Below are 26,730 nucleotides of genomic sequence, written 5' to 3'. Positions count from 1 at the left end.
GGGAGGGGAAGGGGGAGGGGAAGCGGGGACTGAAGAGCTGGGGGCTAGAAGCCACAGGGGCTTGAAGACAGCCCGGGAGTGCAGCCGCTCAGCTGGAGGAAGGAGACGACTGCAAGCCCCCAGGGAGAGGCCCGACAGGTAGGAGAGGCCCTGGGCCCCTTTCAAGGCACCCCCTCCATCTGCCAACTCCTCTCCCATCTTCCAAGGACCTGAGGAGCCTCCAAGCAGGGCCCCACAGTTGGAGAAATCCAGGCTCCTTCCTAAGTCTCTCCATCACTATGTCCACTCTTTTTCAATGCCAGAGTTCGGGGACTCAGCCCTGCAGTGCTGGGCAACTTGAGGTCACCCACCGAGCAGCCTGCAGGTGGCCATCCATGTGGACCTGACGGGCACAGAGGGCCTTGGGAGACTTACCAGTCTTGTGGCTCGCAGGCTTCAGTAGTTGTGGCTCACAGGATTAGTTGCTCTGCGGCATGTGGGATCTTCCCGGAACAGGACTCGAAATCATGTCCCTGACATTGGCAGGCGGCTTCTTAACCACTGCGCCACCAGGGAAGTCCCCTCACTTACTTTTTATCTAAGTGTGTTGGAACCAAGCAACTTCTCTGCTCAGATGTGGGATGTACTGTATTTGCAGGATGATTAATTCTGTTTAATTCAATTCAGGAAACTTTTTTTTGGGGGGGGGCGGTTCGCGGGCCTCTCAGTGTTGTGGCCTCTCCCGTTGCGGAGCACAGGCTCCGGACGCGCAGGCTCAGCGGCCATGGCTCACGGGCCCAGCCGCTCCGCGGCATGTGGGATCTTCCCGGACCGGGGCACGAACCCGTGTCCCCCGCATCGGCAGGCGGACTCTCAACCACTGCGCCACCAGGGAAGCCCTACTCCCACATTTTGAGGTATAAAAACGGCTCATCGGAACTTCCCTGTCGGTCCAGTGGTTAAGACTCCGCACTCCCAATGCAGGGGGCACGGGTTCGATTTCGGGTCGGGGAACTAAGATCCCACGTGCTGCACGGCGCAGCCAAAAAAAATTTTTTAATAAATAAATAAAAAGGGCTGGGCTTCCCTGGTGGCGCAGTGGTTGAGAGTCCGCCTGCCGATGCAGGGGACACGGGTTCGTGTCCCGGTCCGGGAAGATCCCACATGCCACGGAGCGGCTGGGCCCGTGAGCCATGGCCACTGAGCCTGCGCGTCCGGAGCCTGTGCTCCGCAGCGGGAGAGGCCACAGCAGCGAGAGGCCCGCGTACCGCAAAAAAAAAAAGGGCTCATCATCTCATTGGTGTTCAGTTCTGCTTGCCTTGTCTTCTACCAGCTAAACGCCCTCACGGCTGAGTCAGGACCTTAATCTGGCACAGGGCTGGGCAGAGGCCAGCCTGCGCCATACAAGCTGATGTATACCGAGAGCCCCTGCCAGGCCAGGCACACCCCAAAACGCTTCCTGTGCATTGGCTTCCTTAACCCTCCACTGTCCCTTCCTTAACCCTCCACTGTCCCTGTGAGGTGAGACCTATTTTTATCTCCAGAAATCAAAGTACAGGGAGGGTAAGTAGCTTGCTCAAGGTCACGGTGGGAGAAGAAGTGGGAGCTGGGATCCCATCATAGGAAGCTCCGGAACCAATGCCGTTCACCGCTCCTCCACACCGCCTTCCGAACAAGAGTGCAAGGCAGGGGTGGGTGGTGTGGATCGTTTAGACCGGCACTGGACATAGTTTCTTCCGCTAAAGGTGGCATCGCTCAAGAGGGCAATAGATGCACCTCAGGGAAAATAAAGCGAAAAGAAAACGAAGCAAGAAAAAAACAATCCATGGCCACATGAGTTTGGAGAAAAGCGAGTTAAATAGAGCTGAGCAAAATTAAGGTTCCTTTACCATGGGGTGTCTGGAATCTATGTAAGTGCTAATGAAGTTGTAAGACTCTAAAAGGGTCAAGAGTAGCCTGTTTCTGGAACAGCCTTAGCCAAAGAACACCTCCCCCGCCACCGCAGCCTTTAATAAGGTCTTGGGAGACCCCAGTTTTCCACAGAACACAGTTTGCAAACCTGATCTAGACCAATCCTGTCATTGTATTGGAAACCGAGGCTCTCTCCAGAGAGGCAAAGAGACATGCTCAGGTCTCAGACCAGGAGGTGGGGGTCAAGGCATGCTCCTAGCTCCCTGCAGATGTGCATTCCATCTCCCAGGCTCATTGGTTTCCCTCTAACTTTAACAGATTCCCAGAGCTGCTGAACCATGAAGGGGCTCTGGTGGGAGGGGTGGAATTGGAGGGCAGCATGAGCATCTTTGAAAATCCCAGCCGACTTCCTAGGAAACGGTGGGAGACCAAATCCAGGGACACCAGGACTTCGATCTGGGGGCAGTAAGACCTGAATGGGTGGCAGAAACAGAGCCCTGTCCCTCATGCCTGTCTTCTTGCCTCTGTCCCAATTACTCAGGTACCCTGGGTACTGTATCCAGAACGATGGCCCTGCAGAGGGCAGGAGGTATTTTTAGCCAGTGACAAGGAGTGTGTACTTCTTTTACTGCCTGAGTCATGCCCTGAACACGTTATTTGGGGATTATTTTCTCTGTAAACAGACCCTCCGCCCCCAAGAAGGACAGAAGGCTGAAGGAGCTGACCCTGTCCGCACCACACACACACACACACCCCTAGCTGTTTTTGTTTTTGTTTTGCGGTACGCGGGTCTCTCACCGCTGTGGCCTCTCCCGTTGCGGAGCACAGGCTCCGGACGCGCAGGCTCAGCGGCCATGGCTCACGGGCCCAGCCGCTCCGCGGCATGTGGGATCCTCCCGGACCGGGGCACGAACCCGTGTCCCCTGCATCGGCAGGCGGACTCTCAACCACTGCGCCACCAGGGAAGCCCCCCCACACACAGCTGTTTTTGTAGATCGGACAGTACAATCATCCCTTGATGTCTGTGGGGGATTAGTCCCAGCTTCCCTTGCGGATATGAAAATCTGCGGATGCTCAAGTGCCTCGTATGAAATGTTGTATTTGCATAGAACCTTACAATCCTCTCTAATACTTTAAATCATCTCTAGATTACTTATAATACCCAGTACAATGAAAATGTCATGTGAACAGTTGTTAATAACAATGTAAATGCTATGTAAATAGTTGAAGTGGCAGCAAATTCAAGTTGGCCTTTTGGAATTTTCTGGAATTTTTTCTTCAAATTTTTTCCATCCAAGGTTGGTTGAATCCACAGAACCCATGGAAAAGGAAGGCTGACTGTATACACAGTACTTGAATAGGAAACCTCATGATAAAGTTGGAGGATCAGATCTCCCTGCAGAGGTTAGTGAGGGAGAGTATCTTCCGTTCTTCACCAAAAGAAATTCTTCCATGCCCAGGCCCAGCTCTTCAGAGAAGCACACACACAGGCGGGCAGTGCTGGCAGAGATCCAGCGACCAAGCTGGCCCAGGGTTTCCCAAATTTCAGGCATTTTAACACCACCTCCATGATTTAGGTATTTTGTATCCTGTATTCCGCTTTCCTGAACGTCTTCCTTTGAATTAACTTACTTTACTTCAATAAATGTATTCATAAAATAAACTTTATATCACTATTGGAAATGGAAACTCGATATCACTGGCCAGAAACAGAAAGTAACTGTAAAAATAAATACAATTGAATCAAAACAGTATTATTAGGGACTTCCCTGGTGGTCCATTGGGTAAGACTCCGAGCTTCCAAGGCAGGGGGCCTGGGTTCGATCCCTGGTCAGGGAACTAGATCCTGCATGCATGCCGCAACTAAAAGGTCCCATATGCCTCAATGAAGACCCGGTGCAGCCAAAATAAATAAATAAAGTAAACACTCAAAACAAAACAAAAAACAGTATTATTAAGTTCTATCTAGAGACTTCTGTCTGCTTTGGGCTCTGAGCATGAGGGCAGCTATCTCCATCAAAAGGGGAGAATAGGGGCTTCCCTGGTGGCGCAGTGGTTGAGAGTCCGCCTGCCGATGCAGGGGACGCGGGTTCGTGCCCTGGTCCGGGAAGATCCCACATGCCGCGGAGCGGCTGGGCCCGTGAGCCATGGCCGCTGAGCCTGCGCGTCCGGAGCCTGTGCTCCGCAACGGGAGAGGCCACATCAGTGAGAGGCCCGCGTACTGCAAAAAAAAAAAAAAAAAAGGGGAAAATAGCAAGTGCTCCATGGGGGTCTAGGAGGCTAGTCAGACTCTAACCACCTCACTGGCTTATTCAAAAAGAGGCCAAATCATTGACAAGGCATCACAGAACCCAGTGTTCCTTAAAGCCCAAGTCACAACCTGCAGAGGGCCTTTAGGTGAACGTCACCCAACATCAGGTAAACGTGGCTGGCCCAGCACCCCATTGTGGGGGACGTGGTGCTCTACCGCTTCATTTAGCCGAAGGGAAAGTGGATACTTGTGTCACATGTCCGAGCAGTGGGGGACCCAGGACTGAATCGCACGTCTCCAGACTCCAGGGCCTTCACCGGCAGAAAGGGGGCATGACCAGGCCTGCTTGTCTTCTCTTTTCAGAGATGGAGCAGAAGGAAGGGAAGCCCTCTGAGGACGGAACCCCTGTGTCCCCAACCACAGAGGTCCCAGAGACAGTGGGAGGGGGAGCCTCTGCTGAGGAGGAGGCCACAGGCCCAGCTGAGAGGACCATCACAGAGGGGCCTCCAGACGGAGCAGGAAAGCAGGAGAGGGCACCAGCTGAGGATAGCATTACAGCTGAATTCCAGGGGGAATCCAAAGGGGAGGCTGAACTTCAAAAGGAGGACAGCAGGAAGAAAGAGACCACCGTGGCTCCTCAGGAGATGGCTGATTGGAAAGAAGAGACCAACTCCGAACCCAAGGAGACGGAGGGAAAAGAGGAGATCACGTTGGCCTCTGAGAAGCAGCAGGCTGATGAGAAAGAGGCCAAGCCTGGATCTAGGGAGAAACCCAATGTGAATGATGAGGTGCAGGCTGCTGGGAATGAGGAGGCCAAGGCTGGAGACAGGGAGGCTGCTGGGAATGAGGAGGCCAAGGCTGGAGACAGGGAGGCTGCTGGGAAGGAGGAGGCCAAGGTTGGAGGCAGGGAGGCCAAAGGGAAGGAGGAGGCCAAGGCTGGAGACAGGGAGGCTGCTGGGAAGGAGGAGGCCAAGGCTGGAGACAGGGAGGCTGCTGGGAAGGAGGAGGCCAAGGTTGGAGGCAGGGAGGCCAAAGGGAAGGAGGAGGCCAAGGCTGGAGACAGGGAGGCTGCTGGGAAGGAGGAGGCCAAGGCTGGAGACAGGGAGGCTGCTGGGAAGGAGGAAGCCAAGGCTGGAGACAGGGAGGCTGCTGGGAAGGAGGAGGCCAAGGTTGGAGGCAGGGAGGCCAAAGGGAAGGAGGAGGCCAAGGCTGGAGACAGGGAGGCTGCTGGGAAGGAGGAGGCCAAGGTTGGAGGCAGGGAGGCCAAAGGGAAGGAGGAGGCCAAGGCTGGAGACAGGGAGGCTGCTGGGAAGGAGGAGGCCAAGGTTGGAGGCAGGGAGGCTGCTGGGAAGCAGGAGGCCACAATGGCCTCTCAGGAGGTGAGCAACAAGACGGAGGAGCCCAAGGCTGAAACCCAAGAGAAAGCCAGTGCCCCAGAGGCCAAGTCGGACTCTCAGAAGACTGCCGTGGAAGATGAGGCCAAGCCTAAACCACAGGAGGAGGAGGTGAAGGAGGAGGTGGTGAGTGAGGAAGAGGAGAGGAGAGGAGGGAGGAGGCCCCACGATTCTCCGGAGCCCCCTGCCCAGCCCTCCCCCAAGCAAGCCCCTCCCCTGCTTTATTCCTTTGGGACAATCCAGTCTTCCACCCACTGATATCAAGAGCCTGGGGTGGGGGATGCAGCACTGCGCTCCAGGCTGCCTTCCATATCTTTCTGAAGCCCTCACAGAGCCTCAGGCAGGTGCGGGCCCACACAGCCCATGTTCATTCCAGGAGCCAGGCTGTCCTGATGAAGAGCAGGACCAGGGCGCGGAGAAAGGGGCAGAGGAAGGGGCAGGAGCGCTTCCCCGGTCCGCCGAGGAATGGCCCGAGAGCCCCACGGAGGAGGGCAGCGGCCTCAGCCCAGGTGAGTGAGAGCCCAGGAGCCCGCGGACACCGCAGGGGCCTCCCTGAGGGAGCACGCGGGCCGCGCACCACGGGTCACCCCAGCCTGCCTCCCTCCCGTTCCTTTCCCCTAGATGGGCTGAGTCCAGACACCGCAGCTTCCGGAGAGACCAGTCCTTCAGCCAGGTAATGTCAGACTCTGGAGCCCCAGCTCCAGCCCCTGCTACTAGTTGCTTCCTTTTTTTTTTTTTTTTATTTTTTGCGGTACGCGGGGCTCTCACCGTTGTGGCCTCTCCCGTTGCGGAGCACAGGCTCCGGACGCGCAGGCTCAGCGGCCATGGCTCACAGGCCCAGCCGCTCTGCGGCACGTGGGATCTTCCCGGACCGGGGCGCGAACCCGTGTCCCCTGCATCGGCAGGTGGACTCTGAACCACTGCGCCACCAGGGAAGCCCCCGCTTGCTTCCTTTAAAGGCTGCCATCCCCTGGGCCTGGGCCTCCCCAGTGCTGGTCTCAAGATATGCCAGGAATTATGGTTTTCAGCCCTCTAGCCCAGGGCAGAGCCCAGGAGACAAAAGGAGCCGGAGTGTGGGAGCAAAGGGGCCGTGGAGCACACCTGGTCCGTCTCTCACTCACTGCTGAAGCCTCCTGGTCTTGCTTGCCTCCGCGGTGTCAGCCTCACCCATAAGCGAGTGAGCAGAAAGCCTGAGTTTGGACAATGACACTGCCACTTACCAGCTGTGTGACCGTGGCCACATCACTGCCCCTTTCCTCCCCTGTGAAGTGGGCACAGTCACAGTACCTACCTCGTAGGACTTCTGTGAGGCTCAAAGACATCTGTGTGTAAAGCCCTCAGCCCAGCGCCTGGTGCCTGGCTGGTGCTGGATAACACGATAGCCTTACTCTCGCCAGGGCACAACTTTCATCATTAAAGAGTCTTCCTTTATTTCAAGCTGAAGCTCACCTCCGTGTCACCTTCTTAGAGGAAGGTACCCGATTGAATGTTCCTGGAGCGTGGGCTACATTCCCCCTCCCACGCAGGCCTTAGAACCACCCTGTCAGGTAGCAATTCTTGCCCCATTTTACAGATGAGGAAGCTGAGGCTCAGAGGAGTGACACGACAGTCCCAAGATCACACAGCAACTAAGAGGCAAAGGCAGGATCCAGCCCCAGGTCAGACCTCAGATGTGCCCTAGGTTTGTCCACACATGCCACCAGACCACGTGCTCACCAAAGTGAGACTGAGCGTCACTATTTCTTCCCAGCCCCTCCCGGTGCTGGGCCCAGAGGAAACGTGGCGAGAGTGGGGACCACAGCTTCGTATGCCTCTTGAGACTGCAGGGGCCGCGCTCAGCCGGCCTCCTCCCTCCTCAGTGGCTGGTCCCAGCCCCTCTCACCCTGCTCCGAACTTTTCCATGCAGTGAATCTTCACCCAGCGACGTGTCCCAGAGCCCCACGGAGCCCCCTCCCTCACAGGAGAAGAAAGACAAGGCGCCAGAGCGCAGGGTGTCAGCCCCTGCCCGGCCCCGGGGGCCCCGTGCCCAGAACCGCAAAGCCATCGTAGACAAGTTTGGGGGGTAAGATGCGGGCGAGGAGCGGTGGGGCTGGGTTGGTTGGACAGTCGGTGGGGGGGAGTCCTGAGGGGCAATAGGAACAGCCCGAGCCCCGGCAGGAGGACTGACATCTGGGGCTGGGGCTCCTCCCTGATGGGACCCTCCCACCTCTCTGGCCTGACCTTCTCTGTCCCTCGCGCATAGGGCAGCCTCGGGCCCCACGGCCCTGTTCCGGAACACCAAGGCCGCGGGGGCAGCCATCGGCGGCGTTAAGAACATGCTCTTGGAGTGGTGTCGGGCCATGACGAGGAGCTACGAGGTGCATGGTGGGCAAGGGACCCTTCCCCAGGGCGGCAGTGCTGGGAGGCTCTGCGTGGTGCAAAGCCCAGAGGGGCGCAGGTCCGGAGGGGGCAAAGTCCGGGTCCTCTGGCTGAGGCTCACCGAGGCCTCTGGGCCCCGCTTGCCCGCAGCATGTGGACATCCAGAACTTCTCCTCAAGCTGGAGCAGTGGCATGGCCTTCTGCGCCCTCATCCACAAGTTCTTCCCCGATGCCTTTGACTACGCTGCGCTGGACCCCGCCAAGCGCCGGCACAACTTCTCCCTGGCCTTCTCCACAGCCGAGTAAGCCATGCCAGGGGATGCAGAGGCGGGTGGGAGCTCGGCTCACCTACACAGAATCGAGGGCCGGATTCACAGGGGTCGGGTAGTGCGGTGGTCAGGTGGAGGCTGTCACCACACATTCATGAATTCAACAGATATTTCTTTACGATTTATTTATTTATTTTTGGCTGCATCGGGTCTTAGTTGCGGCATGCGGGATCTTCACTGAGGTATGCAGGATCTTTTGTTGCAGCGCGCGGGCTTCTCTCTAGCTGTGCATGCAGGTTTTCTCTTCTCTAGTTGTGGCGTGTGGGCTCTGTAGTTGTGGTGCGCGGGTTCCAGAGCAGGCGGGCTCGGTAGTTTGTGGCACGTGGGCTCTCTAGCTGAGGCGCGCGAGCTCAGTAGTTGTGGCGCGTGGGCTTAGTTGCCCCACGGCCTGTGGGATCTTAGTTCCCTGACCAGGGATCGAACCTGCGTCCCCTGCATTGGAAGGCAGACTCTTTACCACTGAACCACCAGGGAAGTCCCCAACAGATATTTTTTGATTGCTGGGAACTGTTTTAGGACATAGCAGTGGGTGGAACTTACAAAATCCCTGCGTGCCTATGACACATTCTAAAGGGAGAGACAGATCATAAACACACACACGTGTGAAATATAATGTAAGGGAACAGGTGCCGTGAAGAAAATGCAGGCAGGGTAAGGGGTAGAGGAGGGGCAGGCAGGGTGGTTGCTGGGATTTAGGGCCAGATTCTGACTCTGCCATTTGTTAGCTGTGTGATCTTGGACAGGCTCCTTCACCTCTCTGAGCCTCCATATTCTAACCTTTAAAATGGGCATGACATTTCCTCTTTGGCAGGGCTATGGTGAGAATTAAGTAAGTAATTAAGTAAAGTCCCTAAAAACAGTGCCTAACCCATGGCAAACACTTCAAAAAAAAAATCTTAGCTCCTATGTTATAATGAATGATATCACAGTTGTTATGATAATTATTAGTCAGTGTGGGACCTGGAGGGCATTTATTGCTGGGGTTCACACAGCTGGGTGCCGGGGTGGTGGAGGGATGGAGACAGGGGTGGACTAGACAGGCAGGAGGGGTGTGAGGATCAGTGTGGCCCAAGGAAGAACCTAAGAGACCAGGACATGGCTGCCAGGTGGCGGGGGAGGAGGGGGCACTCCCCCCACCAAAGCACCAAAACCGGACTCAGCCAAAGGCCTCCATCTCCGCCCACCGGAGAGACATGACCTGATGGCCTTGGGGCTCCCAAGGAGCTCACGCCTGGAGCGCCCGTCCTTTCCCACCTGGGAGGGGCTTCTGAGCCGCCTGGTAGAGATAGGACTATGCATAGGGAGTGGTCCACGAGGACAGCTCTGAGACCAGGAATGCATTTCCCGCTGAGTGCGTTTCTAAAGCCCGGGGGCAGGGAATAAGTCACTGGGGATGTTAGCAGCACTTTGGTCCAGGAGGCTGAGCCCTTTGGTCTAGTCCAGGCCTGGCCGCCAGCCTGCAGGGAAGCCTGGGCAGCAACCTTCCCCTTTCGGGGCCTGCGTGTCCCCATCGGCAAGACGAGATGGACGAGATGGCCGGTATTGATCTGTGCTTTTCAGATGCTTTTTCCCCCCTGACAGATTCCTCAAGCAAAATATTAAATGAATGCCCAACATATTAGACAGATTTTAGGGAGGCCTTTTGAGGTTGGGAGGGGTTCTTGGAGCACTCCAGCTCTGCTTCCCAAGATGGTCCCTGAAGCATGTCTATAGGGCCCTAGGGCACCAGGGATGCCGTTTGAAATCCACCAGACTTGGTGCTACAGAAGATCCCTTCCAGTTGGTCCCACCAAGGGGTGGGGGGAGTGCCCTGGGGTGGCGGGTTGAGGGCATCCGGAGCACCATGTCCTGCTCTGGGCTCAGAAGCACCTTTTTTTTTTTTGGCGGTACGCGGGCCTCTCACTGTTGTGACCTCTCTCGCTGCGGAGCACAGGCTCCGGGCGTGCAGGCTCAGCGGCCATGGCTCACGGGCCTGGCCACTCCGCGGCATGTGGGATCTTCCCGGACCGGGGCACGAACCCGTGTCCCCTGCATCGGCAGGCGGACTCTCAACCACTGTGCCACTGGGGAAGCCCGAGAAGCACCTTTAATGGTGATGAACCAGGATTGGAAAGTGAAACTCCTAGTCGGGGCAGAGCTCTTGGTGAACATCAGAAGGCCACGTGGCTTGGCCCTGACCAGGTGTCCCCGGCCTGTGGGGCGGGGTCGTGGTCCTCCCGCAGCTGCCTTGCCTTGGCTGCCAGCCTGCAGAGCCACAGAAAGGCAGAAGGAATAATCAGGTGATGGTGACGGGCTGAGAGGAGGCATCAGGCAGCAGTGAAAAGGGAAGGATATGCAGGGGATGTGTGGGGATGGAGGCTGGAGGGAGAAGAGGTGGGGGGGTGCCTCCTTCTTCCTAGCTCTTCTTTTTTTTTTTTTGGCTACGCCATGAGGCATGCGGGATCTTAGTTTCCTGACCAGTGATGACCAGAGATCGAACCCGTGCCCCCTGCAGCGGAAGCTCAGAGTCCCAACCACTGGACCTCCAGGGAAGTCCCCCTTCTTAGCTCTTTGACCTCGGCAGCTGACTTAACCTCTTTTAGGGCCTGGGGTGCAGATGAAGCGTGCAAAGTAAGGGGGCCCCTGCTGCAGCTGGCTCCCTTCTAGAAGTTGCCTCTGATTCCCACGGAACAGTCAACGCTGGGGCCCCCAGGCGGCTTGATCGGCTGTGCTGCTCGAGGAGCCTGACCCCGTTCCCCAGGCCCAGTGGGAGTGAAGCTTTTGCCTCTCCTGCATGGGAACAGCACCCCGACCCACATCCAGGAGCCAAGATCACTGCATCGGTTGCAGGGAGCTTGTCCCCTTCTTCGAAATCCTCCAGTCTGTGCTCCTGCCTCCCGCTCCCAGGCCAGCCCGGCTTGGGTTTCGGTCCAGCTGCCTCAGCTCTAAGAGAGGATTTCCGCTGGGACCCTGGTTTCTCCTACGCCAGCACCCATGGCGGTTTGGCAGGCTGGGACTGCTGAGACCCGGCTACAGGGCAGGGATGCCAGAGGCATCAGGCAGGCCTGCGGTGGAGTCCCAGCTGTGTCACTCACTTTGACGTTGGGCAAATCACCAAAATGCTCCGAGTCTCCAGCTCCTCTTCTGCTGGTTGAACACAGAGGAGTGGAGTAAATGAGACCATTCAAGGGAAAGCACTGGGGAGTTCCCTGGTGGCCTAGTGGTTAGGATTCCAGGCTTTCACTGCCGTGGCCCGGGTTCAATCCCTGGTTGGGGAACTGAGATCCTGTAAGCTGTGTGGCGCAACCAAAAAAAAAGGGGGGAAGGGAAGCACTTGATAAAACTCCTGGCACATGGCGGCAAGGTCCCAACAGCGGTTAGATCAGAAGATCGGCTTTAGCAAAGCCAGGAGTAGCACGTGGCCCCAAAGAGCAGCTGGGAATTTAGAAAGAGAGGACTTGCTGCTAAGTTCTATGCGGTCGCTCAAACACATTAAGCACTCCTGCCTCAGGACCTTTGCCCATGCTGTTTCCTCTGCCTGGAATCCTCTTCCCGCAGATATGTACTCTCTTTTTAAATTTTGTTTAATAAATTTGTTTTATTTATTTATTTTTGGCTGTGTTGGGTCTCCGTTGCTGTGCACGGGCTTTGTCTAGTTGTGGCGAGCGGGGGCTACTCCTTGCTGTGGTGCACGGGCCTCTCACTGCGGTGGCTTCTCTTGTTGCGGAGCACGGGCTCTAGGTGCGTGGGCTTCAGTAGTTGTGGTGCACGGGCTTAGCTGCTCCGCGGCACATGGGATCTTAGTTCCACGACCAGGGATTGAATCTGTGCCCCCTGCACTGGAAGTGCAGAGTCTTAACCACTGGACCGCCAGGGATGTCCCCAATTTACACTCTTTAAGAGAACTTTCCTGGGCTCCCTATTAAAATTCTCCTTGGAGAATTCCCTGGCGGTCCAGTGGTTAGGACTCCGTATTTCCACCGCCAAGGACGCAGGTTCAATCCCTGGTCGGGGAACTGAAACCCCACAAGCTGTGAGGCGCTGGCGCAAAATAAATAAATAAATAGATGAAAAATAAAAAAATAAAGCCATTACGAACATAATATTTTTTTAAAAATCCCCTTGAACACAGAAACATACCCTGTCCCCCTTCCCTGCCTTATTTTTCTCCACAGCACCTCTCATCATCTCATGTACCATCGATTTCTGTTTGATTACTGTCTACTGCAGTGAGAATGTCAGTGACATGAGAGTGGGGAATTTTTATTTTGTTCAGTGCTGAATTCCCTGGAAAAGTACCTAGCACATAGTACCCCTCAATACATACACGGAAACTGGTTGAAGCTGGAGATGTTGCAGCTACAAGGCAACACTCTGGCTAGTGTTGGTGTTCTGTCTTTTAAACTCTCCCTGAGGACAGGTATATGAGCACGTGGGAGGGGTGGGCTAACGCAGAACTATAGACCAGAAGGTCCCGCTCCTACGTGAAGGCACACAGTGCAATGAAAACAGGGGCTTGGGAATCAGACCACGCTGAGTTTGAGTCTTGACTCTGTTGGGCCTCAGTTATCTAATCTGTACAATGGGATGGTTGCCCTAGATGACCTCCCAGCTCTGCCACACACAGTTCTGTGGGTTTCATCCTCGCCGGGCTGTCCCCTTAGGCCCCGCATCCTTCACCGTTGGCTCTCTGCTCCAGCCCTCCTCACCCCTCCCCAACCTGCCCCTCAGGAAACTGGCCGACTGTGCCCAGCTGCTGGAAGTGGATGACATGGTGCGGCTGGCAGTGCCCGACTCCAAGTGCGTCTACACCTACATCCAGGAGCTGTACCGCAGCCTCGTGCAGAAGGGACTGGTGAAGACCAAGAAGAAATGAGGGGCTGACCAACCCTGTGGGCAGAGGCGGGCAGGGAGCCCAGCTGACCAGCCGTGGCCCAGAGGCTCACTCCTGCTCATGGTGGCAGCAGTGCTGGGGCTCAGACAAGGGCAGATGGTACCAGTCTTAACTACATGAAAAGTTCTTTTGTAAAATCCGGTCTAGCCCCTTAGTGCTCCCTCCCTAACCCAGCAGGAACATCTCTCACTTGGATAATAAACCCCGGCCGCCAGGGTTCCTCGTCTGACATGATTTTCTCAACAACCATGAAAGGCATTTGGGAAAGGAGAGTGGGCTGGGTCCTACCACTAACCAGCTGTGTGTCCCTGGGCCAGTGAGTGAACCTCTCTGAGCTTCAGTTTACCGTCTGCATGGGGATGATAGGAGCTCAAAATCATGCAGGTGCTGTGAGCGTTCAATGAGATCATGAAAAGGACAAACAGCCTTGCCCGGGGCCTGTCACGTAAGTGTTCTTGAAGTGGTGGCCCAAAGTAACAACACATCTTACATTTCCAGCCATGGGTGGCACCTTCCCAATTCTCTTCCCTTTTTCCACACTTCTCCCAGATTAGGGAGGGAATTCCAGGGCAGGGACTAGAGTAGAAGACTCTCTACAAATCTCACCCCAACTAGGCTAGTGGGGCCTGGAGTGATTCCCCTGACTCAAAGATACCCCATATTCTGTCTCTTAAAAGCCAGTGGTCTTCTAGGAGCTTAGAACCACTGCACCCAGAAAGCTCCTCCTTTGTGCTAAGTTAATCCCTCCAACCCTGGCCAGACTTTTGGCTTTTGTCTCTCTGCGGCTCACTAGAGATGAACCCTGGAGCTGAGTATAACTTCCCGCTAACAATCTTGTCTGGCTTTATCAGACATTTGGAGCATGTGCACTGATGAGAACAGTTCATGAAAAACACAAAAACAAAACCCAACCAGCTTGGCACTGCAGCTGGAGGGGTGGCCTCTGCCCTGATCAGCAGAGTGGACCTGGCAACCCACTGAAGCGCTCTGTGCCTTGGTTGCCTCCTCTATAAAAATGGGGATGTTATCCTTGTGGATGTGTCGACGACCGCTCAGGCCAAGGGTGGTCTAGTCCTCGTGGCCAGCGAGCCCTCAGCTGATGGAGAGCAGGGTCACACCTTTAGCTAGGCTGCAGCTAAATCCCCAGCCTCCTCTTCTCCCGATTAACCACCCGTCCCCTCAGTGAACACTCAGTTGGACTCCACGGTCCATCTGTGGCTTTAATAGCTGGGCAAACACATGGTCTCCGTGGCTCCTGTGGACTGGAAGCTGGAGGGGAAACACCTCCCCGCCTAAAGCCTGGTCCCTAGGAACCAGCAACCTAATGGGATAGCAAGTGGTTTAAAAACCGTGGAGTCAGGGGACCTCCCCAGCGGTCCAGTGGTTAAGACCCCGCGCTTCCACTGCAGGGGGTGTGGGTGCGATCCCTGGTTGTGTGGCCAAAAAAAAAATTAAAAGGAAAAAAACAACAAAAAAAAAAAACCCATGCAGTCAGATTTCTGGGACGGAGATTAGCTTCTTCACTTTATGATTCATCCGTGGAAGAGAAAAGGTTTTGCATCTATACATGTCTATCAGCGGTCTGGCTGTTTTCCATCACTCAATCAACAAAACACTCAACCGTAAGTAGGAGTCCCTCCTCCCTGTGCCCTGTCTCCCTCCCATACTCCCCCCTGCCCCTCTGCCCTCCCCGCACCCCCCATGCCTGGGCCCTCAGCGGATTCTGGTTGGCTGCTGGGCTCATTTCCTGAGAGCCGGCCTGCGAGGCAGCCTGAGTCTCTAAGGATCGGGCTTCCCACATCACAGAGCGCTGGAGAGCTGGCCTGTGACCCTGCAAACCTAAATGCCCCTGGCTCTGGGGCAGAGAAAGGAAGTGGGGAAAGCACACCTGAGGCCAGCGGATCCCCGTACCACACACATAACTGCGGCCCCACCACCACCACACACACATACGCACACGCACACACGCACACACACACACACACACACACACACACACACACAAATGACTAACAATCTAAGAAGGAAAACTTGGAAGAAATGAGCAGGAAATGGACCACAAAGGGGCTCTGGCCCCTAGCCCATGACATGGGTCCGTCCATCACACAGAAAGCATCCAGTGCAGAGATGGGCCAGAGGCAGAGTTAGGAGGGTCGGTCCACTCCAAACTGGAGGGTGAACTCTTCGGCCCTCTTGTTGAATAGCTCCGGATCCTGTGTCAGCTGGTCGGCAAGCTCCAAGCGAAGGGGCTCCCCCAGCTCTGGTTTATTCACCAGCATGTTGAGGGCCTCCAAAACTGGGGAGAGAGGTCAGATCAGGACGTCAGGATGGAAGGAAAAAAATCCTGGGAAGGAAGCGATGGCTGCCCACTCCCAGATCCCCCAAAACGTCACACCCACTCCTTGGGAGAGCCCCCCAGGAGGTTCCATGTCTTAGGATGACGCTACAACCAAATGAAATGCCTCTTACCACATTCACTGATGATGCCCAAAGCCATAACCAGTTACATCAGTGCTTTTCAAACTATGTTTCACGGTGTCACAGAAGCTACCCATCATGGGGGTTGGTGAGATAAACAGGGTTTCTGGGTTCTATTCCCTTTTCGAGAAGAAGCACTTTGCTTTTCTCTGTTGTGTTATTAGGATTCTAAAACAACTTTTATTTGGGAAAAAGGATTCTGAGGCTTAAGACTGGAAACCACTGCTGCCCCATGGCTGGAAATCTTTCACGGGCGACTTTGGAATCCTGGTGAAGGCAGTGGCCCACCTCCCCAGGCACGTGCACATACGCGTACACACAGACGTGTGGTTCTGGGTCCAGAGCACTTCACCGACCTCCTGAAGCTCATCCAAGGACCAGTCCTCCCCATCCCCGCCCCCAGGATTCTTGTTTCCAGGGTTAAGAACTCCTGAGCTGGTCCAGAGGCAGGATTGATCGCACACTGATTACATCCACAGGCTCTAGAGCCATAGTGAGCACTATGGTAGCCACCAGCCACAGGGAGTTATCTCAATTTAAATTAATGGAAATTCCCTACAATTAGGAATGCAGTTCATAGTCACATCAGCCACATTTCAAGTGCTCGAAAGCTACACGTGGCTAGTGACCGTGGCATTGGACAGGGCAGCTACAGAAGGATTCCATCACCGCAGAAAGTTCTGCTGGACGGTGCTGTTCCAGAGGCACCCAAGCAGGCTCCGAATCCCAGCTCTGCCACCTGCCAGCTCAGGCAAGCGCTTCTCCTCTTATATGCCTCGATGTCCTCAACTGTTAAATGGAGCTAACGAGAGCACTGTTTCAGGGGGCTTCTGAGGGGATTAAATGAAGTTGGTGGGTTAAAAATGGCTGGTGTCCCTGAGTTAGAAAGTTCAAGTTCTCAGTGGTGCAGGGACATGTCTCAGACCAGGTCCTCAATGGCTACCCAACTCCATCTTTGTATGCCTGAACTATGTTTACTCCATTATAATTTCGATTTGTCATCAATGGATAGATACCAAAAACGTAATATGGAATAAAAAAGTGAATTTTTATACTGGAGAGGGTGTGGAGAAAAGAGAACCCTCCTACACTGTTGGCGGGGAATGTAAATTGGTGCAGCCACTATGGAGAACAGTAGGGAGGTTCTTTAAAAACTAAGAATAGAGCTACCATATGGTCCTGCAATCCTACTCCTGGGCATATATCCAGAGAAAACTCTAATTCAAAAAGATACATGCACCCCAATGTTCCAAGCAGCACTATTTACAACAGTCATGGAAGCAGTCTGAATGTCCATCGACATATGAATGGTTAAAGAAGATGTGGTGCATATATACAATGGAATATTACTCAGCCATAAAAAAGAATGAAACAATGTCATTTTCAGCAACATGGATGGATCTGGAGATTATCGTACTAAGTAATGTAAGTCAAACAGAGAAAGACAAATATAGGATATCACTTGTATGTGGAATCTAAAATACGATACAAATGAACTTATTTACAAAACAGAGACAGACTTAGGGACATAGAAAACAAACTTATGGTTACCATGGGGAAAAGGGGGGCAGGAGGGATAAATTAGGAGTTTGGGATTAACATATACACATTACTATATATAAAACAGATAAACAGCTAGGTCCTACTGTATAGCACAGGGAACTATATTCAATATCTTGTAATAAACTATAATGGAAAAGAATATGAAAAAGAATATATGTACATAAGTATAACTGAACACATGTGCATAAGTATAACTAACACAACATTGCAAATCAACTACACTTCAAATAAAAAAGTGAACTTCTGGGACTTCCCTGGTGGTCCAGTGACAAAGAATCCACCTTACAATGCAGGGGATGCAAGTTCGATCCCTGGTCAGGGAACTAAGATCCCACATGCCACAGGGCAACTAAGCCTGCGGCCACAACTACTGAGCTTGCAAGGCTTAACTAGAGAGCCTGTGTCCGCGAACTACACAGCCCACGCGCTGGAACCCACGTGCCACAACTAGAGAAGAGAAAACCCACACGCCATAACTAGAGAGGAGCCCACGCACCACAACGAAGAGCCCGCGCACCACAAGGAAAGATCCCGTGTGCCGCAACAAAGATCCCACGAGCCGCAACTAAGAGCCGATGCAGCCAAAAATAAATTAAATGAATAATAAATAAATCTTAAAAAGAAAAAAAGTGGGGCTTCCCTGGTGGTGCAGTGATTAAGAATCGGCCTGCCAATGCAGGGGACACGGATTCCATCCCTGGTCCGGGAAGACCCCACATGCCGCAGAGCAACTAAGCCCGTGCACCACAACTACTGAGCCTGCACTCTAGAGCCCGCGAGCCACAACTACTGGAACCCACGTGCCACAACTACTGAAGCGCGCGTGCCTAGAGCCCGTGCTCTGCCACAAGAGAAGCCACTGCAATGAGAAGTCCGTGCACCACAATGAAGAGTAGCCCCCGCTTGCCGCAACTAGAGAAAGCCCACGTGCAGCAACGAAGACCCAACGCAGCCAAAAATAAATAAATAAATTTGTTTTAGAAAAAGAAAAAAGGGAACTTTTAAAAAATGGCATGTGGGAATTCCCTGGCAGACCAGTGGTTAGGACTCCGAGCTTCCGAGCTTCCACTGGGCTGGGGGCCCAGGTTCAATCCCTGGTCGGGGAACTAAGATCCCGCAAGCTACAAAACACAGCCAAAAAAAAAAAAAGGCATGTGAAGCTCTTAGCACAGTGCCCAAGTGCCTAATTAAGTGATGTATGTTATCATTGTTAGGCCAGTCCCCTCAGCTGTCATTTAGGGCACTGAGCCCTGGAAAGGAAGACTTCACCAGGGTCCCCAGGGCATGCGGCCTTCTTATCCCAAGCCCTTCCCTCTATAGCCCAGCTGCTTCTCTCTCCCCTGACCCAGAGCAACGCTGCTCTCTCCCACCTGCCCAGGTATGAGAACAGAGGCAGGAGCAGGTCAGCCAGCCCAGGATCTCAGGACACACCCCTTCTATCTGATGACAGGCTCAGCTGAGACTCACAATTTTTTTTTTTTTTTTTTTTTTTTTTTTGCGGTACGTGGGCCTCTCACTGTTGTGGCCTCTCCCGTTGCAGAGCACAGGCTCCGGACGCGCAGGCTCAGCGGCCATGGCTCATGGGCCCAGCCGCTCCGCGGCATGTGGGATCCTCCTGGACCGGGGCATGAACCCATGTCCCCTGCATCGGCAGGCGGACTCTCAACCACTGTGCCACCAGGGAAGCCCAACTCACAATTTTTATCTCCTTTCTTCTGGGCTTTTCTAAGTGAAAATCGGTCCCATGACCCCCTCCCCCATCCAGTCCAGGTCCCTCCCTCTAGGCAGGGCCCAGGCCCACCTTGGCAGGTCTTGGTGAAAGGCTTCCAGTTCTCCTTGCTGATGAGGGGCAGGCACACCCGCCCGTTGCTGTCCACATTGGGGTGGTAGATCCTGGTTGTGAATGTCACTGTCGGAGGCTTGAATGGATACTCCTCAGGGAAGCTGATGCGCAGGTTGAAGGCCTTGAGGTTGTAGGGAGGTTTCTCCTGTGCAGGAGAGGGATCAAGCTCTGTGCCGAGGCACCGCTGCTCATTTCCTTCTAGGACCTCGATCTGGTTTCCCCCTCTCTCCGCCCCCACCCCAGGGTCCCAGGCATCCTCTGCTCCACTCCTAGGAAGAATCATGAATGGCGACATGCCGCAACACAAGTAAACTCTGAAGGCATTGTGCTAAGTGAAATAAGCTAGATCCAAAAAAAAAAAAAACAAATATTGTATGATTCCACTTATGTGATGTACCTAGAATAGTCAAATTCATAGACATAAACTAGAAAATTAGTTACCAGGTGCTGGAGGGAAGGAGGGACGGGGAGTCAGTGCTTAATAGACACAGAATTTCAGTTCTAGAGATGGATGGTGGTGATCGCTGCACAATAATGTGAGTGTACTTCGTGTCACTGAACTCAGAACATAAAAATGATGAGGATGGTACATACTGTTATGTGTATTTTGCCATGTTAAAAGAAGAAAAAAAAGAAGTGGGAGTTGGAGTGACCAGTTGCCAGGAGCCAGTAGAAGACGCTCTAGACTTCCAGCAACCAGAAGGCTTTGCTGGGCATCTACTCTGTGCCACCCCGTGCTAAGGGCTCCGCACACGTTAGCCCATACAGCACAGTGTAGGGGTTACGTGGACTTTGGAGCCCCTCTGCCTGAGTGTGACTCTTGGCTCTGCCCCTTCCTAGCTGTGTAACCTCAGGCAGGTAACTTAACCTCTCTGTGCTTTTCCATACGGAACAAATAACAGACTTCTTCATAGGGTTTATGTAAGAATTAAATGAGCTAATTTATGTTAAGAGCTTAGAATAGGGCCTGGCACATGGCAAGCACTATGTACATGTCAGCTATTAGGATAAGTATTATGAAAACTCCTGAGTATTAGCGTCTCCATTTCCAGATGAGGAAACTCAAGTGTAACGTATATAAGTAACTTGCCCAGGGCCACAGTGACAGCGCTAGGATGGGAACTCAGCACTGTCAACTTGGCTTCTCCACACATGGGCAGTACTCTACAACCCTAGTGGGGAGGAACCTCAGGACTTGGGTGACCCCCGCATAGAGCACAGGGGCCTTCAGGCTGGTTCCAAAGCTCCAAAACCTTCCAGAACCTTCGTGATAGAGAAGACAGGACAAAGACAGTCAGAATGACACAGGTATGCAAGCGTAGAGTCAAGGTTTTAAGAGAGCTCCTCTTCCTCAGCAGAAGGCAGAAAGGAGGCCGTAGGGGTCTTGGGTGTGTCTGAGATAAGAGCTGGGGCAAATGCTGGGCAGATAAAGAAAATGCCTTAGCTTTCACGTTCTCGATAATAAGAGGCTGGGACCTGGAAAGCAGACACAAAGCCACGGGTGAGGCCTCAGAAAAGGACGAGAGAGCATCTGTGTGTCCTTCTGCAGGGGTTGCAGGCTGGGCTGCCCGGGTCTTATCAGAGGAAGGAGGTGGCGGAGCCATGAAGCTGAGAGCCCTGGGTCCTGGGAACCCATCCTGGCTCCGCCTCGAGCTTGCTGTGTGGCTTTGAGCAGCTCTGGGGCTCAGTTTCCTCATCTATAAAAATGAGGAAGTTGGACCAGACAGAGGGCTTCACACTGCACCTTAGGGTCAGCTGAGAAAGCCCTACTTCTTCCGAAGTCCTGAGTTAAATAAAGCATTTTGTTATTCTTCCAGCCCAGAGCAGGTGTGGTGGACTGTTTCAACCCAGCAGCCCACAGGACATGACAGAGGGTCAAGGGTTGCCCTGACTCAAGCCTTTCTCCATTGTTCTGGGCTACAGGTCAGTTGAAAGAGAAGATGGCACAGGGACTTCCCTGGTGGTCCAGTGGGTAAGACTCTGCGCTCCCAATGCAGGGGGTCTGGGTTCGATCCCTGGTCAGGGAACTAGATCCCGCATGCATGCCGCAATAAGAAGCCCGCATACCGCAACGAAGGTCCTGTGTGCCGCAACTAAGACCCAGCACAGCCAAAATAAATAAATAAATAAATTTAAAAATATAAAAAATAAAGGAAAATGGCACAACCCAAGCCACTGCCTTGTCAGTAAGAAGTCCAAATCCTAAATAATCAAATGAATTGTTCCCCTTAAATTCCAAAGAGCTAATAAAAAGCTCAATTGTTTCCATTTTTATTTCCTAGTATCCAAAGGTATATAGATGAACTTCTCAAAGAAAATATCTGTGGTCACTAATAATTAGATGATACAATAGACATCTTGCACTTTGATAGGTCCTTTGGAATATTACTTTCAAAGGGAGATTCTATCGAGATGATCTTTAATAATAAACAGAGAAAAAGCAGAATAGTAGAGATGAGTTATCTGTGTGGTCATATGTAACAATAATTTTCTGAAATACGATTTTTAAAAGAGAACAAAACACATTTTAGGTCTAAGGCAGCAAATTCTACCAACTGTGGGAAACAGGAACTTCATCCCTATCCTTTGACAAAGACCCAACAGATCTCTTCTTCTTTTTCTTTTTTTTTTTTTAATGCCCTTTGTCTACTGAAGCTTCCATGGTGGGCGTGGTAGCTACTGGCTTGCAGAAGGGGTCCCTTACTAAATCCAAAAGGCTTTTAGCCTCTTCATCAGTCGGCCTGAACCTCAGAAGCAATCAATCCAGAGAGAGACCCCCTCTGCCAATGATAACCTCCAGTGAAAAACAGGATTCGGGGGCTTCCCTGGTGGCGCAGTGGTGGAGAGTCCGCCTGCCGATGCAGGGGACACGGGTTTGTGCCCCGGTCCGGGAAGATCCCACATGCCGCGGAGAGGCTGGGCCCGTGAGCCATGGCCGCGGAGCCTGCGCGTCCAGAGCCTGTGCTCCGCAACGGGAGGGGCCCCAACAGTGTGAGGCCCACGTACCGCAAAAACAAAACAAAACAGGATTCGAAGGCAGGGAAGATTCTTGCCCAGCCCTAACCCTCCCTGCCCAGGCTCCTGGCGTAAGTGACCCCAGTCCCCCGCCACGGTCCTGTGGATACTCACAGGCAGGAGGAGAGCGTGCCACACCAGCACGTTGGCATCATCGCTGAACAGGTTCCGCAGGTACCTGGGGAGCTCCTTCTGAAGGTCCTCCAGCTCCTGCAGGGGGACAGAGCACGGGCAGTTGGCCTCGTCGCCCCTACTTCAGCCCCCTCCCCCCTGCCCCCCAGCACACTGTCCAAGTCCCAAACAGGACCGCCCAGGGGACAGAAGATGGCAGAGTCATAGCCCCCATTCACTGAGCACTTGGTATGTGTCAGGCACCGTGCTCAGGGCTTTGAGTGAATCACCCAATTTTAGCCTCACCCCAGCTCCGTAAGTACCAGGTGGAGGGAGCATGCACATCACTGCTTCCAGATATTACAACTTGGGAGTAAACTCTCTTAGGAGCCTTTTCTCCTGAAACCGAGGTACTTAATGTCTGTCCTCTTGTTCTCTTCCTAGAGAGTCACGAGATCCTCCCTCCCTTCCATAGCACCCAGTATGACAATGTGCCTTTACAGTGCTCAGGGCAGAACAGGCAGCAAAGACATCACCCTGTGCCTGTCAAACTGCTCCAGACCAGGCCTGGGGAGGGGAAATGACTCAGGCAGACCATAGCAGAGGAGAACGCTACACACCAAGCAGAGAAACAAGAGGACAAGCAGTGTCACTTTCCCAGAAAGGTGACCCAGTCACTGGACATCACTGAGTTCCCCCAACAGCCGTCTCCTCAATAGCACCCTCTATTGACACCTGACTAAGACATGGCCCAGCCCTCGAGAACTTCACTGGAGTCATGGAAGAAACACGGATGTGATTATGTGACTAACGTGTGGACACATAATAGGGAAGGAGAGGAGAGGGGAACAGGAAAGCTTCACGCAGGGTAACACTGTGAGTTGGGTCATGCGGAATGAATAAGAGTCTATCTACCACGCAGAGAACTGGAGAGGTACCAAGGCAGAGGGCCCAGTGAGAGCAAATGCATACGGTGCGTCCCATGCAAGATTCATAGTTATTATGGGAAAAGGGCTCCACGGTCAAGTACACTGGGAAACACTAGGCTAAACAGACTTCTTTCCTGCAGGACTTCCCAAAGCCTTTAATACGTTACTGTGTGTTGTGATTCTCCAAGGTATGTGCCCAAGCGTGCAGTACTTCTCAAATGTATTAGACCAAAGAACCCCTCTCTCCATTCTGGGGTCCATCTTGTGGAACAATAGACTTTTTAAAAAATATACTTCCTTTTCTTTTTAAAAAAATTTTTAAAAATTGAAGTATAGTTGCTGTACAATATTATATGTTACAGGTGTACAATATAGTGATTCACAATTTTTAAAGGTTATACTCCATTTATAGCTATTATAAAATACTGGCTACATTCCTCATGTTGTACAATATATCCTTGTGGCTTATTTTATACCTAATGATTTGTACCTTTTACCCCTCTACCCCTATGCTGCCTCTCCCCACTGTAATAGACCTTTAAAAAAAAACAACAGCGGGACTTCCCTGGTGGTGCAGTGGTTAAGAATCCGCCTGCCCATGCAGGGGACACGGGTTTGAGCCCTGGTCCAGGAAGATCCCACATGTCGCGGAGCAACTAAGCCCGTGCGTCACAACTACTGAGCCCATGTGCCACAACTATTGAAGCCCGTGCATCTACAGCCTGTGCTCTGCCACAAGAGAAGCCACCACAATGAGAAGCCCGCGCACCACAACAAAGAGGAGCCCCCGCTTTTCACAACTAGAGAAAGCCCGCGTGCAGCAACAAAGACCCAAAGCAGCCAAAATTAAATAGATAAATTTATTTTAAAAAAAAAAAAAAACAGCAACAGATAAAAAGACATTCAGGGAATTCCCAGGCAGTCCTGTGGTTAGGACTCCACACTTTCACTGCCAAGGGCGTGGGTTCGATCCCTGGTTGGGAACAGAGATCCTGTAAGTCACATGGTGCAGCCAAAATAAAAAGTAAATAAATAAAAGTATTTTTTAAAAAAAGACTTTCAAGGGCAGGTCATATTTTTCTGGAACACCAAATGGTATAAACCAGTGGTTCTCAACTGGGGGGTTACTTTACCTACTTGCCCCCAGGACATTTGGCAATGTCTGTGACCATTCTGGGCTGTCACAAATGGAGGAGTGCCACTACATCTAGTGGGTAGAGGCCAGGGATGCCGACAAACACTCTACGGAAAATTATCCGGCCCAGGATGTCAATAGTGACAAGGCTGGCAAGCCCTGGTATAAACAAAGGCAGAGAGAAAGGTCCCCAAAGCCAGTCCACCGCTGGGGAGAGGTCCCTTCCCACTGCGCACCATCTAAACTTTCTCTGCCCCCCAACATACAGACACACCCTTATCTCCTGTTTCTTATCTTTCCATACCCCAACTCTGTTCATGCCAACAAACTGCTTCTTGCGCCTTCTGCCCAGAATCTATGACCCCTCATTTATCTTTTGCCCCAAACTAGAAGCATCTGCTACTACAAGTCCTAGTTCCAGTATCATCTGTGACTCTTCAGCAAGAATGAAGCCCCAGGTTGAACAGAGAAGCTCTGGAATGGACATTTTCCCCAAGTTTACTATAACTGGAAGAACTTGGACTTTACTGGTTGTATATGAGTTCTCTCAAGGCTTTCCCAAAGCCTGGGGTTGCTGAAAGCCAAGCTAGGACACACAGTTTGTTCCAGAGGCCTCTTAGGAAATCACCTGACTCAGAGGAACAGAAAATGAAAGTAGGGAAGCCACTGAAAGAGCCTATGGGTTGGAGCCCCACCAATCTGGGCTCTAATCCCAGCCCCATCACTCCCTACTGGGTGACCCAGGACAATCAATTTATTCTCTCTGAGCCTCAACTTCCCCATCTGTAAAATGGAGGTATAGGACTTATCTCACAGGGTTGCTGTGAGAATGAGATGAAATAACTAATGTAAACTACCTGGCATTTAGTGGTGCCAGTGCTATAAATACTGGCTCCTAGCTCTTTCCCACTTGGCTGGAAAGACTCTCTGCCCTATTTTGCTGCCAACCTCTAGATTTCAGTCCTTCTGGGCTGAGCCTGCTCTGGGTGCCCCAATCTCAGATCATGTTCTTCTCAGAGGCTGAGGGTAGCACTCCCTCTTCACCCCCCTCAAGCCTGCACATAGGAGGGGCACTTCTGAGAGCCTCAAAGCCTGAGGGGTGTCCGACCCAGGATTGCTCTACCTTCCCCATCTGTCCCCAGTCCCAGCCACATCTCAGTCCTCCAAACACCTTGGGTTTTCCCACCTCCTGGGGAAAATCGCCAACTCCCCATCCTTCCCGACCTCACTTCAAATTGTGTCTCTGATCGGAATGAAAGCTCAGAAGGGGTAGGTTTGTTTATCTCTGCCTCCGTATCTCCTAGAACAGGAACCAGCATATAGGAGGCATTCAACAACATTTGTAGAACAAATGAATACACGCCACCTGCTCCAGGACACCTTCTAGGTTCTCCCTGGCATCTTTTCCTCCCGAGAATACCCTGAGAACGTTGCTTTCAACTCCCACTCAGCATCGCATACTTCTCGGGACTCTAATGTGGGTACGAAACTATGGGGCGGGCCATGGGCTATTCCAAGGCAAGGACCCTGTCCTGGTTCTCTCTGTTCAAAAGGCACCTGCCACCACCCCCAACAGAACGCCTGGCTCCAAAAAAGACACCAAGGAACCAACCCTTCCCGCACCTGAGACGCACGTAATTGTTATCACAAGTTTCTGGCAGTGAAATGAAACTGAAACCAATCTGGGGGGAGGTGGCTCATCCCCATCCCCAGCACAGCTCAGGGAGCCAGCGACACCCCAATTCGACACGTCCTCAGCTCCCCAAACTCCAGCTCTGGCCCCTCTCGTAGACCCACTCTTCCACTGGGGAGGGGGCAGGGATGCAGGGATTCAGCCAGCCCTGGTACCCAGACAAACAAATGCGCTCGGAGAGCTGGAGGAGGGATGGAGGGAGGAAGGAATAGAAAGTCACCGGAACCGTGACAAAGGGGTCATCCTACTCGCGGTTACCTTCGCCACCCGCTTGCTCGCCGTCATCTCGGGACCGAGTGTGAAGCTCCGACGGACTCCAGCTAGAGTGCGCACCGGACTGCGAACTCCGCGCACCCCGCCCCGGGGACACCACCTCCGGGAGCCCCGCCCACTTTCCGTTCCACCCGCGGGGACCGGGTTGACCTGCTCCCCGCCGCCTCGGCTGAGACAGCGAGGCCACCGAGGGGAGGACCCGCCCGGTCCCCGGGGCGGTGGGCTCGGATCCCCGGAACTTGAGCTCTTTTGTCGTGAGACCAGGCGGGCCTGGGAGAGCGCGGCGTTGCCGGATCCCGGCGTCCCGCTAGGCGGCGCCCTGCACCAGGCAGCGAGCGCGAGGGGGCGCGGGGCCGGGGTCCGCCCATCCGGGTTCTAGTTCCAGCTCCGCCGCTAGAGGCCCAGCCGGGGGCTGCACCATCTCCTCTCAGCCGCCGCCCCAAACACACACTCGCTCTAAGCAAATACAGGATGCTCGCTATGCACGCGCAGCTCCGCGACAGGTCGCGCGGGGGTCTCCGCCGTCAGACCGCCGCCCTAAGCCCCTCTAGCGAATTCCCAGAGCCCCCTGGGCAAATCATTTCCCCTCTCTAGG

At 53.3% G+C, this 26,730-nt stretch overlaps 2 protein-coding genes across 2 annotated transcripts; one reads left to right on the top strand and one right to left on the bottom strand.

Annotated features, from left to right (window-relative positions):
- Positions 1-13,324, top strand: SMTNL1 (smoothelin like 1). Its single transcript, XM_060159122.1, has 8 exons — positions 1-138; positions 4,505-5,661; positions 5,912-6,044; positions 6,157-6,208; positions 7,442-7,597; positions 7,778-7,892; positions 8,044-8,195; positions 12,933-13,324. Exons 2-8 carry the CDS (start codon positions 4,507-4,509, stop codon positions 13,075-13,077), a joined length of 1,908 nt encoding a protein of 635 aa, XP_060015105.1. The 5' UTR covers positions 1-138; positions 4,505-4,506; the 3' UTR covers positions 13,078-13,324.
- Positions 13,325-14,292: 968 nt separating this feature from the next.
- On the bottom strand, positions 14,293-26,412 carry UBE2L6 (ubiquitin conjugating enzyme E2 L6). Its single transcript, XM_060159123.1, has 4 exons — positions 26,121-26,412; positions 22,109-22,204; positions 18,938-19,124; positions 14,293-15,391 (listed from the first exon to the last, which is right to left on the bottom strand). The coding sequence occupies exons 1-4, from the start codon at positions 26,145-26,147 to the stop codon at positions 15,240-15,242; spliced, it is 462 nt and encodes a 153-aa protein (XP_060015106.1). The 5' UTR covers positions 26,148-26,412; the 3' UTR covers positions 14,293-15,239.
- Positions 26,413-26,730: the final 318 nt, after the last annotated feature.

The sequence above is a fragment of the Lagenorhynchus albirostris genome, chromosome 9 (assembly GCF_949774975.1).
Source record: "Lagenorhynchus albirostris chromosome 9, mLagAlb1.1, whole genome shotgun sequence".
NCBI lineage: Eukaryota > Metazoa > Chordata > Mammalia > Artiodactyla > Delphinidae > Lagenorhynchus > Lagenorhynchus albirostris.
The sequence above is the reverse complement of the archived record's forward strand: the minus strand, read 5'-3'. Positions and strand labels throughout refer to the sequence as shown.